Genomic DNA, 15,342 nt, shown 5'->3' with positions numbered 1-15,342 from the left:
CATTCAAAACAAAATTCCAAAATGTGTTTTCAGCTAACATTGAACCACTTCAGTAGAATGATCCATATAGGTTTACGCCAGTGTTATGAAAGGCTTATGTAGGTATTGTATAGCCTAATGAACACTGCTAGTCCTAATGAACTAGTTGCTGTGTTGTTTAACTACTGAAGATTTCTACGATATGCTCAGAAAAGGTTATTGTGATGTAATTGATTATGAAACTATTATCATATTGCGATACTAGGTTCTCCATTTAAAACAAATAAGAAAGACGGTAAGATTCAAACATTTGATAAATCCATTTTTAATTTTTTTTGCACAATGAATGACATGAACAAGGTCAAGTGTATTTAAGTGCTCAATACTGCACTGAGATGGTTGCACAAAAACAAGAGCTTAAAAGAGAAATAATAATAAAAAAAAATCCCTACAAGATCATGAACGGCAAATATGACCAAACACATGCGAGCTTAAATGTATGTACATATGTACAGTGCAGTATACGTATCTTTAAATGTGTATACACAGGTACACAAAAACATGAGGGTGTATATCTACATACATTTTATGTACAATGCATATGCTTGCGTATCTCAATATTTATTCTTTCCTATATATGTCCATTATTTGCTGTTTTCTTTAATATTCATACAATTTACAAAAATGCTTTATGAATTAAAAACCATTTCTTAAAAAAACTTATCAAACAATGTATAAGATCTTCTCCAAATTGAAATTCAGTATTTGAGTTCTTCAAAATTTGTGTGCATACAATCAATCGGTTAGGGCATGCGGGTTCAGGAAAAGTAAAAGTTATCAAAAATGGTCGTAGTACCTATAAAAAACAAAATATGCTGAATTTGACTTGTGCCCTTATTCAGTATGTTACCCTTCAATTGATTCTTCACCTGCACTGGAATCTCTTCGGTATCTTAATACAGATATGATACTGTTGACAATCTTTGAACTGGATCTTGGAACTGACATTATCTTAAGTGATCTTTGTTAAGTGACCAGTCGAATGAACCCTTTGTATCAAGTTGGACCATATTTACATGACACAAAACAGCATGTAATGAGTTACTATCATTGTTTAAGAGCCAGAATTTAAGAAAAAATAAGAACAAACTACACCGTATCTTCACAAGGCACCATTTTATCAGCTGGTAGAGAAAAATATATCTGGATATCTGGTGTTTTTTTTTTAAAACATCAGAAGCCAAAAAATATGAGCTGCCAAACACCTTGCTATTAACACCTCCTTTGATAGACTGAAGATCTATGGTACCATTTAGGAATACTGCTACTGTATACAATTTGGTTTCAACTGCAAGATTTCTGTCCATTCTTAGTGGTTTTAGCCACTGAATAATTGATGTCTTTATTTTTGGCAGTGTCTCCAGGTGGTTTGCAGTGCCAGCCCTAAATGGAGACATGCTGAAATGTCCAATTTAGTGCCACAGACTGAGATAGCTGCCAGCCAATAAGGACGATTTCTCTTGGCTCTAACGCAAAGTCATCGTCAGATTTAACATTCTACTCTCACAAAATGATGATTTAAGTCACATAGTCTTCGGCTGTGGGCTGCGTTATGTTCCGTGTTCTGTATTATTATTTATTAGTTATACTTAGGCAATTCTAAGTAGAGTGAGCACAGTCAGTCCACATGGTCAGCTGTTTAATTACGGATAGGCCGTTCTACTATTTACAAGGGTTAATTTGTTGGATTGAACATAATGATTAAGGCTCGACTGCTTAGCGGCTGATTTTTCTGCCCTAAGCAGCGATAAGAATTGCAAAGAAATGATAGTCACTTGTAGGCAAAAAAAAAAAAGAAAGAAAAGAAACAGAAACCCAGATTACAGACTTTTACATTTGATCATTTCATTTGAAATGTTCAATAAGACCTCCTTGTCAAATGGACTGAACCAAAAGAGAAAGCTTATAAAAGTAGTTCCTCTTAAAAAGTCAATACATGTCTGTCAATTTGCAGGTATAACCCTGATGCATAGTAAAAAAGAATGTACATGTCATAACAACCCTTAGACGGTGCTATAGTGTGGTGGTCCTATTTGAATTGTCGCAAGCACAGTTTGGTCTTGTTTGCTGGATTAAACCGCACAGAAAACGATTTGTGAGAGTCTGATTCAAATTAATACGGGAGCAGATCATTTTTAAGACGACCAATCTGATCTGCACATTCTGTTTTGTTGCGCGAATGCACCTAAACAATGACAGCTCTAATGACCAGGAGAGACAGCAGGCATATGTACATTCATGACCATGTATGTATACGTAGAATATATGTATATCTGCTATATGTTAAGCACGATTTCTTGCCATTCATAGTTTTCGGTACCTGAAATGTTATGGACTTATTGACAACATAAGGCACATATATGAAACAACTGAGAAATAAACCACAAATGGAGAGAGCTTTCTGCATTATGAGCAGCTGAATTTACATTTCTAAAAGAGCTTAGAACAACTGTACTACACTGAAGCCTGATTTCCTGCTAGTACTTTCCTATGCAGCTTTCTGTACTGTATACAGTAGTGAATTCTACGTCTCAGATCCACACATTCCATCCTTTATATGCCATTTACAAGCACTTAAACCAAAAACCAATCCACCTATAATATGAAATACAACGACTGAAACTTTGGTTGTATAAACATCTAATACTGACAGGTATATCAACATATTATTATTACTTTATTAGTAAGAGCAGGCACATTATCAAATAGACTCTGGGAAAGGCAACTCAGTTACTTAGCGTTTTTTCTTGTTTGTTTGTTTGTTTTTTTCCCCCCAAGTAACTGACTGAGAAATCACTCAACTGATATTACTAAAATATTTTCCAAATATTGTTGGTTATTCAACAAAAAATAATCACTGTGACGCTGTGTAGTACTTAGGCCCATCTTCAAGGACAAGGAAACTGGAGTAAGTGCTGTGTTGGTTTTAAATGCAAGAATAGAATTTCCCATGGACGACACAATGAATGAGTCCTAAGCTAAGGTTTCTGAAGATTTGACTTTACACTCTGTCTGTTGTCTAATACAGTCCTTCAATCTGTGATGCATCCACTTCGTTATGAATTGATTAATAAATACTGTATGTTTTTTTTTCTCCATTTGAACACAAGCTTGTATGTCACATCCATCTATTTCTAGTATTTGGTTAAAAACATTATTTGAATATTGTACAGTTTTCTATTTGATATGATGACAGTACAGGTAAATCTAAAATTCTTTCACTTTGAAATGTTTGTAGAATATGTTCCTATGTACAATCAAACTATAGCCATCAAAGACAGTTTTAAGAAGGGTCTCATTCAAGGGTATTGCCGTTAGTTCATGCCCGGAACAAACCTGAGCGCAGGCAAGCGTGTTTGTGTGTGTGTGTATTGTCTAGGAGTTATTGATGACCAATTTTATCAGCATTGGTCTTTAAGTACTGTGCTTTGACTTGAGAGAACCAAAAAAGGCAAAGAAACCCCAAAAGTGCACAGTACTGTATTAAAAGTTCATTTACACTTGCTGGTAAGATTATGGCTGTAGCCATAGATTTCAAAATCGTTTGAGTTATGGGCTTTGGGAGAATAGAAGCTCAACAATGTCTCCATGTGAGAGAGAAAAAAACAAAACAAATAATAATAATAATAATAAAAGATTTCGGTGATGGCATATACAAAACAAAAAGTGGGGCACTTTAGACCACATTCATTATCAGAATCCTCAGAGAATGCCCGTGAAGAGTATTTCAGCTGTCGCTTAGAAATTATCCAAAGGTGGGGAGTGCAAGTCGAACTCACAGTGCACTGTTCTGAAACTCTCTAATGATCCGCCTCCTCTCTTCTGCTCCCTCTGCCCCTCCGTGCCGGCCGTTCTGGCTGGTCCTCCGGCTGAGCTTTGGGCCAGTACTTGGACCCCTGTGGGGCCTGTGGTTTGGGCTGCGCCCGGGCCTGGTGGACCACTGCCTCAATGGCGTCCGCGATGGAATCGTGGTTGGAGAATTCCAGCTGGGCGGGCACCAGGCCACTGTGGAGGCTCCTCTTACTGGGAATGTCCACACATTTCTCCAGCACAGGCATCTGAGCCAAGATCTCATCCGTGGGCAGTGGCTGCTTCCGGGGCCTCCCCCTTCGCCGCTTCACCACGTTGTTGCCCGTCTTAGCCTGCCTCTGAAGCCGCTTGACCTTCAGTATTTTGTTGACGTGGTCCAGGCTTCTCTTGCTGGTGAGGATCTTGGAGAAAGTGTGCATCTTCCGCACTTCACACTGCATCTCTTCGATCTCTTTACGTTTGTACCTTTTCTTGTAGGAGTCGAGATCTGTTAAAGAGATACACAACAGATGAGGGTTATGATGGTTAAAAACCTGCCATCTGTTGTCTAGTACAGTTCTTGCAGCATCCACTCTCTGCAGATCAGTGCCAAATAGATGAACAAGACTATAATAATACATCTTTATTTAGATGAGCATGTTTCATTTTAATCTTGAAATGTTTTACAGAGGAATATAAAATAACACTGCATTAACAGACCACAGGTGAAAATGAGTCTCTAGGCAATACTCTAGGCATATGCTAGCCTAAACAAATGTTTCAAGTTTACATTCCTAATATTCTGGGACGCTATATAAGAAAATTAATGTGCACAAACTGAGCTGTTAGTGATCCTAGGAGTTTGCACTAAGCCTGCCTCATCTGAGTGAAGTGTTCTGGACGGGCTATAAAAACTTTCCACTGATCACCAAGAATTACTAGATCCAAACAGAAGAAATAACAAAAAAAGGCTGCTATGCTAAATATTCAGACAGTCAAATAATCAGTGATTTTGTATCCAGCAGCATTTATGAAGCAAATTAAACAACCTCAAATGAGTCACAGTCACAAACACGAAGCCATTAGCATCTATGCAGACTAAACAAGACAAAGTGATACTGTGTTCAATGATGTAACATTCAAATGTGTCAACACTGTAATCTGCATTAGGACATACGTAAGTAATTGTGATGTGCAAAAGTTTGGCGCTGATCTGCACAACTATATATCACAGTATGACAAGCCTGCCGTTTTATTACGAGCCTCCATCTAAATGAGCAGAGTCAAAGAGACGCTTAAATAAAGTCCCCTGAGAAGAAAGAATTACGGCACTATAGAGCACTTAACACTTGACTTAACATTTGTGCATAACTACATCCATGCGTTTAATTAGAGCGTGTGGTACCGTCCCTCTTATCTATCTCTCTGTGCACGCAGCCAGCGTTCACCTCCGTGTTGAAGAGACGGCTCTGGAAGTGTGAGTAATAAACTAGGAGGCCTCAGATACATCAGTGATTAATTTACTGCCTCTTCTCTTCGCGTCAGAGCGCTGGAAGGAAGCCCAGAGCGGAGGAAATGTTGGGTTTCTGGCAGCCTCGTCTGAAATGAGTTCAGACAGCCTAAAGCTGCCTAAAATGTGTGTTCCGCATCAAAAAAACCTCTCCTGCACCCCTCACGTCTCTGGAGAACTCTCTCGTTTTCTTGCTCCTTCTCACTGATTGCCACTCCATCTGGTTAGGTATCCAAGAAAGCAAATAAGAGAATTGTGGAAGATTTTTTTTTTGCCAGCGGTTTGCTTCGCTGGACTGAAATCTATTTATTTCCATGCTTCCCTATAGAGCAAACAGAATGCTTAAAACTTAAAAACTGGTCACATGTTTTGCAGTGCTGAGAAATACAGGAAAGCTGTTCTAACCCTGTTCAGTAATGTGTTAGATTAAACTTAATTTGCTTGATACAGGCGAAGTACACAGTATAATACCTGTGCTGTGTTTTGTCTCAGCATAGCATTAGCTAACTTAGCAAAATTAATGTCTTGATCTAATTCACAGATTAACTAAAGTCTGGATAGAACAACATCCAAAATGAGCAGAATACTAAATCCTTTTTTCTGGGTCACTAAGCAAGTTTGCAGCAGCTGCTCATTTGGTTTCAATAAAGTAATATGCGGGCCAGTCGAAGCGGCAAGCCCCTCCCGCTCTGGCCCTGGTTTATCACTGAGAACCTCAGCGAGTCTCTCAGAGTGCCAACAAATCATGGAAAGAAAAAAAAACATTAGTTTTCAAAGGGAGCGTCACAACTCATTTATCCCCTGAAACTTCTACCTGCATCCTGCACAGACTGTTTTCATTAGAGCAACCAATTTATGGCCTTGCCCTGCTGCTGTCCCCCCAGCTCTGCTCTCCGCACGCTGGCGTAGACCCACTTCCCATTACCATGGCGACAAAATTCCACTGTTTAAAGGCAAACAGTTTTCAGATTTGGTGCATAAAAGGAGGAAAAAAGGTGTAACATAGAAAGTGCATTTTCCCTGGAGAAGCATTGTTTTCCAGTAGAAACCTGAACATTAAGCAGCAACAGTGATTAGTTGTTTTTTTGTGTAGACTGAATTATGTTATCAACATCTGGTAAGAAATGGCTGGGATTTTTGATAAATGAAAGGGAAAAAAACTGGCATAGAAAATATGCTTGCTATAAAGATGTATTGCATAAAAGCTGCTGAACACAGGCCTAATTCCTGTCCAAGGAAATCAGGGAGCATAAAGTTAAAAGAGCATGCAGGCTCTAGCTAAAGAGGGTTTAGTGTACTGAAAGATCCTTACATTGAGTGCCCCATCAAAAGCTCAATCCAGACCATATGTGCACAGTGCGGCGCGATCCACTGCAAGGCTACTTTAAAGAGCTTGCCAAAGGGTCATATTTCTTGAGGAAATGCTTAGACTTCCACATCTACTGTCTCTCCTTTGCCAAAAAATCTAGCTATTAATGGAAACGCGTTATTTGATGACTACCTACATAAGGACTTCATAAACACTGAATTACATGTTTTTAAACATCAATGCCAGTAATATCAAGATGAAATAAGGTGTTTTACAAAGTAAATGACACTGTATTGACGCAAAGAGCCTTAAATTATAGTTCCATTTATAACCCTGTTATGAAGCATTATTCCCAAGTAATGGAACTCACAGAGATAAGTAATACCAGTTCTATGGAAGATTCTGTTGCCCTTAAGTCATTATTTTCATCCATATTCATCCTCTACTAAAACCCTGTACTTAAGTACAAGTAGAAATACCCTTTGTTAAGTAGACGTTCCTTGTCTGTATTTCTACTTACATAACTCTACATAAAACAACATTACTAGCTTTAAAATGTACTAAAGTATTAAAAGTAAAAGTTTAAGCTATTATAGGTATTAAGTCATCCATCCATCCATTTTCTAAGCTGCTTCTCCCTTAGGGTCGCGGGGGGGGTGCTGGAGCCTATCCCAGCGGTCATCAGGTGGAAGGCAGGATACACCCTGGACAGGTCGCCAGTCCATCGCAGGGCAGACAGACACAGTCACTCACACACTCGGGGGCAATTTAGCATGTCCAATTGGCCTGACTGCATGTCTTTGGACAGTGGGAGGAAACCCACGCAGACACGTGGAGAACATGCAAACTCCATACAGTGAGGACCCCGGACACCCGGCCGGGGAATCGAACCCAGGCCCTCCTCGCTGTGAGGCAACAGCGCCACCCACCGTGCCGCCCTTATTAAGTCACATTTTGTGATAAACCTCTATAAAGACATGTGAGGCCTCTACCTTATAAGTCATATTACTTGGGAATGATGCTTCATAACAGTGTCATTAATAGAACAAATTGATTTCACTTTATTTTAAGGCCGTTGTATAGCAATACGGTGTCACTTTTTCATAAAACATTTTATGTCATCTAGTGATTACTGGCATTAGCTGTATAAACATTTTCATTTATAAAAATGAAGAAAATATTTCCAAAATGCTGTATATCCATTTGTAAGGGGCACTCATGGGCTGGAGTTTAGGGAACTGGCCCTGTGACTAGAATGTTGCCAGTTCAATCCCCAGGGCCAATAGCACATGACTGAGGTGTCCTTGAGCAAGACCCCTAAACCCCAATTGCTCCCCGGGCGCCGTGGATAGGGCTGCCCACCGCTCCGGGCAAGTGTGCTCACTGCCCCCTAGTGTGTGTGTGTCTATTCACCAGTGTTATGTGGTGTTTCACTTCCCGGATGGGTTAAATGCAGAGGAATTTCCCCATTTGTGGGATTAAAATGATCCCTTAACAATTTTGGATACACGTTTTTGAGTCGAACAACAGCTGACATACAATGAAAAACCCATTTTTGTTTCTCTAATAAAGGTGATATTCATATAGCATTGATATCATAATATAGCACTGATATTTCTTGTATGTGTAAAGAACCACTTCCAACAATGTACATCATAAAAAAAACTCTTGAAAGTTATTTATATAGCGCGTTTTTGCAACAACAATGTATTGCCTTATAAGTATGTTATTCAATGCTTATGTGTGTGTAAGAAGCTCCTACGTAGGTACTCTTTAAATAAATAATTATAGTATTAATGCTATGCATAGTAATGAGTGATAATTTCAGATTTCAGCCGTTTTTTGCTCAACAATGACAAAGAATTCCAGTGATGAATATGTTTGTTAGTGTCTTCTGTGCAGCATGTCTAATAACACGAGCATTACCTCTTTACTCTAGCCTGAAGGGTCTAGAAACCACTGTGCTATGGGACTCCACTGCTACATTCACTAACACTTCATTTAGATTTAAACACTAGTCACTAGGAAAAATCATTAACAGCCTTCCTAAGAAATGTGCAGTAATAACATGAAGCCGGGGCAAGTAGATCTAATTAATTGTAAATGACTGGTGACATGAGATGCAAATTTGTGCATATAAATTACTGCCAGACTTCACTTGCTGTGACACATTTTAAGCCAGATAGTGCCACGGCCAAAAGGTATAATAAGCTGCTATAATAAATTGTTCTGTCAAAACATACTCTCATTATAAAACATGTTGTGAAAGCAAACCACATGTACACGTTTGCATGATACGTATCAAGCTGCTCTATTTAACTATGACAACCAAGGTCTTTGAAGCATAGCATTAATTCATAGAGGTAGATGGTAGTACGGGTTAGGCACTATGTGACTCATCCTCTTCTTTTCCCCAAGGAGCAAAAATGTAATCTAACTGAGCCTTGGGCTTGCAATTCCCCTCCACTGGAGTAGACTGGATTCATTAAACTGCTGGCTGCTGGCCAGCTCTTTTAACACAGGGAGTTTTTTTTTTATTATTGCATGTCAGTAGAAAATAAATCAAAATGTGTGAATAATATATCTCTAAGAAAACCATTGGCAAGCAACGAAGGTGAAAAGGGAGGAAAGAGAAATTTGTGAATTATAGTTGTCTCCATCCATGCATTACACCCGCCTCGCCAGATGTTCTGACTACAAAATAAAAGCGCTCAAATGAGCCTATTTGTTGATCATTTTGTAGAATAGTGCAGAATGCTGTTTTGTGAGACTTACCACGAGGCTTTCCATCTACGATTAAACTGTGTCTTCATTATTTACCAAACTATTCTGCACTTTTCATATTCTGTTTGAATGTGGCTTATGTTCATGCCTGATAGAAATACTGAGATTTTCTGACCTGCTATAGATGTGCTGTTGCTGCGCTGGTACATCTGTTTTGTCCTGTCTGCTCTGTCATTCTGGAAAGGTGCCATGCTTCCCTCGCTGTATGTAGCAAACTCCTCCAAGCTATGCCTCCTACTGCGGATGCTGGGACCCTCCTCTCCTAAGTGCTGCCCCTTGAACGAGTCCAGTGGCCGGTCCTGGCTGGCTCGCAGCCGTTCATGTGATTGTGTAGTGCAGATGTTCAGGAAGTTGTTCAGAGGCTCTCCTCGAGCACGTTTACAGTGCTGCGAGTCAGATAAGGACAATGATGAGAGTGTGTCTACTTCAAAGTAGTTCCTGGAGGTCTTACATGACGCATCTGCGCTTTGCTGGCTTCTCTGTTTGTCCTTCAGTTTAGACAGAGGCAGTGCTCCACTGAAGAGTCCACCAAGATCTTCCCTCTGCGGGACAGCATGCTGATCCTCCTTATGTTTGTGCTTATGCTTGTGTTTGCGTTTGTGGAGGCAGACGCTCGCCAAGCAGCTGCTTGATGAGTGATGAGTGTCGCCCATCCTGGGAGAAGGCATTTCATGGGGAATGCTCTTCGTCCTATGTCTGCTGGCAGCAGAGAGGCTGGACAACCCACTAGAGTGGAACTTTGGCGGAGGAACCGGTGGACGCATTAGATGAGAGCCTGAAGATCCAAGCGCATGTGATAGGTACAAAGGAGGTGGATACTGCCCGTAGTAGCCCATGTTCATCACACTTGTGGCAAGAGGCATGGATGTGTAAGGCATTGCGTAGGGTGCATAGTAATTGCCACCGGGCACTGGATATCCAAACCCTTGAATGAAAGGCATCTTTGTTATTGGTTCATTTGATTTGGCTGGCCTTCCACGCCTCCTCTTTGATTTTTCAGAACTCCTTCGAAGATAGTGTACAGGATCGTAGGGGTAGTATGGCATAGGGTAGTAATGGTCAAAGTTGAGACGGAAAATGCTGGGGTAAGAGTTCTCGTGGTAAAACTTGTAGCTGCGGTGGGAGATTCGGAAGACCTGGAACTTGCTAACGAGCTCCTCAAGGTCAGCCAGGAACTGAAGGTCATCCCGTCTTGGGAGGCTCTTCCGCTTCCGTCTATGTTTTTGCTTCTTAAGGCTCTCTTGAGTGAGGAAATTCTCCATTGCAACCGTGGTAGCATGCTTCTGATAGTGCCCTCTAGCTGTCTTGCTTGCAGCTTCTAGCGTGGCAGCCTCTGCAGCCTCAAAACTGCAAAGATCAAAGGAGTACCTCCTGCGAGACGCTGGACCTTTTTCAGCCTGGTCTGATGTGCTGTTGTTGTCAGTGCCAATGCCACTATCACTTGGGATTGTCTCTTCACTGTGGGACTCACTGACGGGAGACAGGGTGACCTCTTTGATGGAGGCCACCTCTGACAGATGAGATGGCGAGTTGGCCATAAGTCTTGGAGGAGAGAGCTTCCAATTACTGCTGAGCAAGCCCTTCTGAGTTTTTGTGGGCAATGCACTGATAGGCTGTAGATTTGGCATGGTCTTCAGGTCGTGCTGGCTGGTTTCCGTGGTGACATGGTGTGCCACCCCAACTGCTAAGGATTGAGCAGAGAAAGACTGCAAGACCCTAGGAGAAGGCATTCTGGTTGTAGGTGATGGAGTAGAAGGCACTAGAAGGTTCTCAAATTGACTTGAAACAGGCAACGAGTGCTCATCACTGGCTTTGTGCTCATCTTGCTGGGCCTGAAGATCAGCTCTGGGCTTCCTTCCTCGTTTTTTGCCAATATAAATAGTCCCGCGCTTGCTGACGTTGATTTGCTTGCCTAGACGGGCCTCGATTGTCGATGCCACAGTTGACATGGCACTGCAACCTGGAACGTTGGACTTCAGATTACCACTGCTTGAAGACGACAAAAGTTCATTCAAAATGCTTTGCATTTTAACCAATTTAACTTTCTTAGCTGTTCTCTTTTTAAGGATGCCGACCTGACTCGTTTTTTTGAGCTTCAATTGTTGTGCGGTAGGAGATTTATTTAAGGCCAATTGCACAAGTTTTGATAAATTATGCTTCTTCCTCCTCCTCTTTGAAGTGCTTGATGAGTCTTGGGCAATAGGACTAACAGGACTGGTTGCAGTTCCCTCATGAATTGTTTCGACAGTAAGCAAAGGTTGTTTTTTGGGCCTTCCCCGTTTCTTCTTTACGGGAGTGATGACTGTCAGACTGTTTGTGTTGGTGTACAGTGGGCTAGATGGAGTAATAGGAAAAGCAGAGGGAGGCTCTTCAATGGACATCAGTGGATTAATGTCTTTATGGGGAACAGAGCTCTTGGATTTTAAATAACACCATCTGTCCTTGACCTTTGTGTGCCTCCCTTCTGCCTCCTTCTCTGGATCGCTCATTGATCTTGGTCTCCCGACTAGGTTCTTCCTGTGCCTATTCTCAGACATCTCCACACTCATCACTGCTTCTGCACTCTCCTCCCCCAGCTTCCATGAATCCATTCCAAATTGCTTTGTTGTACTTATTTCCATTTTGTTTGACACTTTAGGTTTTGTAGCATCATTCTTATCTTTCATTTCTACTGTCTGTGTTGCTTGTGTGTCCTCTAAAGAGATGTTATCCTCAGTTAATCTTCTGTTTTTCTTCTTTCTGCTCTTAAGATCATCTGTGTGATGTGGAACACAGCTTGGCATTGTTTTGGCCTCATCCTCTGCCCTTTTCATTGATTTTTCTGCCTCTTCTTTCTGAGTCTCACTTTTATCAGTGTTATACAGTTGTTTATTCTTAGTATTGTCTTGAACTGGCTTCTCACTCTCCTTGTCAGTCTTTTTGGCCCACAGCATATCTGCATTATGGGTGGTCAGAGCCCTCATAGTATCTCTCCTGCCGTACTTCCTTTTAATGTTCCCAAAGACTTGCTCAGTGACCTCCTGCAAACCTCTCTCTTTGCTGAAAGAGCAGTACATCAATGGATTTGCGTCTGTTGGTGGACTCATTGTTATATCAGCTGGTGAAGAAGCCTGTGTGTCAGATCCTGGGCAAGTCATTCCCGAGGCAAACGTACTTCCGGATGAACCCTCTGTGACCTTTTTAACCTGCGTCTTTGAGAATGGAGTGTTGACCTCAGACAGAAGGCTCTTGTTAATGCATGTTGTTTCTTGTTTTGATTCCGAATCTCTGTCTTGGTCCCCTTGGGATGCCGACTCTCTTGATATTGGCTTTGTCCAATCCAGTTGGTGAATGTCATTGTTTTTGGGCTCATGCTTTGGTCTCGTGCTTTCCCCGAGGACATCCGTCATGTTGTTGTTGTCATTTTGAGCCATTAGTCTGTAAGGCCTCTCATAGGTCTGAAAAACAAAAGAAAAAACTATTCAGTATATAACACCCATCTTTCAGAGCCCTTTTCATATCTGATGCTGATGTCAGACAGGATAATTCAACAAAAATGTATCTTTTACTGAGTGTATCTGTATGTTACTGAATTTAATATACAGAAAACTAATTTCTGAAGCTACACTGACAAAAGGAAAGAGCCCTTAATACATATAGAGCAAGACTGTACAACACTTGTTTTTAGCATGCTTATGCAGAAACATTCACACTCCAGTGCCAAAATCAACACCACAGAACTTTTTTGTTGTTATTGATAACAGCTATTGCATTACTGCCAAGTTCTCAGTTAGTGGGACACACCTAAAGAAAAGCATATAAATCCTGTGCACCATTGTGCAAGCTTTTGAGACTTTGCGGTTTGGTCTGTTAGAAATAAGGTATTGCAAGATCAGCATCTTGATACGAGGATATGTTCTGTAAAGCCATCCTGTTTTCAAAGCCAACAGCTACAGGCGGTGATGAAGTTTAACCACAGTTTTGTTTTTCAACAGGTCAACTTCCATTTTACTGTGCTGCAGCTGAGACCAAGACAGTCTGTACTGTGGTTACAGATTAGCTTACATCTGGAGTCACACTGTTTTCAACAGTCTCGCAGCATCCTTTCAAAACACTGCCAAACAAACGGCATGTTTTCTGCACAACAATTAAAAGTGTCACTTGTGAAAGTTGATCAAGAAGGCTTAAAATTATAGCAGTTGCAAAATAAACAAGTCCTGCCGAATGTCTCATTGGCATTCTCCAGCTACAAACAATGCCACAAAGGGTCTTTTATAAAGTGAAGGTACACATCGCGGGTTGAAATCTTTGGCGCCGTCACTTGCAGCGTGATTCCGATTACAGCACGGGAGGATCATTTAGTATCTTGGAGTCTAGTTTGTTTGAGCCCCTGCACAGTAAATGAAAAGAATTCTGACTTAAGCCAAATGAATGTGCCGAGAGACATTCGCGGGAGTGAAATGATGTCTGTGTGTGTAAGTGCTCTTGAGAGACGGCAACCTGGAGCGATGAAAACACTGTCTCCTAATAACGAAGAGAAAGTGGGCTGAGCAAAGTAAACAAGAGGGAAAGGATACTCAAACACAACTGTGTCTTTTAGTGTTTGTGGATTACACACAGAGTTTAGGGCGCAGCCACTGGCAGAAAAAAAGAACTGCTAGCGCTTATAAGTAATAGGCATGGCCTGCAGGCTTTTTTATACTGATTTTTAAGAAATTACCACAGCAACTGCCTTTGACAGATCAAATTACCACAGGCAACTTGGCAGCCCATCTGAAAACCTACGGAAAACCGTATTTCCTGAGTAGTCAACCTCTCATATCTGCAACTACTTTCTCTGCCCTTCCTCCCATTTGTAATCAGCACACAGCAACTCATCACCCCCCCTCAAGAGAGCACAGGCAAGACTTTTATCTACCCTATGCAGCCTGGGCAATCACACTTGGTTATTATAAAATATCCCGGCATGCTATGGGAAGGTGTCCAAGGATGAGTTGTGTGTGCATGTTTTTTTTTCAGAAATCATCCGTCAGCCTAATCCTCTCCAATATCATTCAATCAGTAGCTTTTAATTAAAGGGGAGCATGCATTAATGGCAGTTCACCTCTCTGCCAGCCTTGTCCTTTTTATTTCCTCCATCTGTGAGAAACTGCATCACCTTTCAAATTCTTAATCCTGTAATCCTGGGAGGAATTTGTGGTCTCCCTGGCCCACAGGATACAGTCTCGGCTGCAGCATGCCAAGTCTCTTGGCCGCCCTTTAATTTGCCTAAATGGCATTATATTCCTCCCGCCCCTTGTCTCCGCAGCAATATCACAGGGATTGCATAACCTCCGCATTGAAGATGTCAGGCCTATTATTCAAACTCCATTAAAACTGCATCAGTGTGAAGAGAGTGACAGGAGAGGAAGAACAACAGATTTCTCAAAACCAGTCGCAGTGATCCTTATTATCCACCCATGTTACTCCTTTCCTCTTATTGACAATATCCTTTTAATTCATAATCCGACACTGATATGACATACAGATAGAGTGCCTGCTGAAAAGGAAAAGTGCCTGATGGGAAATTTATAATCTGAAAAAAAGAACACAGTTCTCATAGGCTATTGCCCTGGAAAATGAGCTTTTCAAAAACAGTCACATATCATATTTTCCATTGTCTGCTGCAATACTTTAGTGTTTTTGGGGATTGTGATAGGCCGGCTCAATCACAACCTCAACCATCCACATGTTGTGTCAGAGTGCTGACAGCCGACGTCTCACCGGCAAGGTAGTAAGAAACCATGGCCGTCATAAATGACTTATGTGTCCTCTAATGAGAACTTCCTATCTACTGCAAACAGAATGGCAGTTCTGGCAGGGCCGCTGGGCAGTTTGGCTCGACGGGCTCGAAAATTCTGGCGGCCCGCCGCTCCTCTCAAAAGCCCAGAAC

At 41.3% G+C, this 15,342-nt stretch overlaps 1 protein-coding gene across 1 annotated transcript in view; it reads right to left on the bottom strand.

Annotated features, from left to right (window-relative positions):
• Positions 1-287: 287 nt before the first annotated feature.
• The window catches only part of setbp1 (SET binding protein 1), a 55,634-nt gene continuing 40,579 nt past the window's right edge, over positions 288-15,342 (bottom strand). Inside the window, exons 3-4 of the mRNA XM_017691081.2 lie at positions 9,547-12,868; positions 288-4,336 (exon numbers count right to left, since the gene is read on the bottom strand). Of these exons, the coding sequence (XP_017546570.1) occupies positions 3,840-4,336; positions 9,547-12,868 (3,819 nt within the window). The 3' untranslated portion in view covers positions 288-3,839. The remainder of the gene's footprint in view (positions 4,337-9,546; positions 12,869-15,342) is intronic.

Source organism: Pygocentrus nattereri, chromosome 20 (assembly GCF_015220715.1).
Source record: "Pygocentrus nattereri isolate fPygNat1 chromosome 20, fPygNat1.pri, whole genome shotgun sequence".
Taxonomy (NCBI): Eukaryota; Metazoa; Chordata; class Actinopteri; order Characiformes; family Serrasalmidae; genus Pygocentrus; species Pygocentrus nattereri.
Note: the sequence above shows the minus strand (reverse complement) of the source record. Positions and strands in the feature narration are given on the sequence as shown.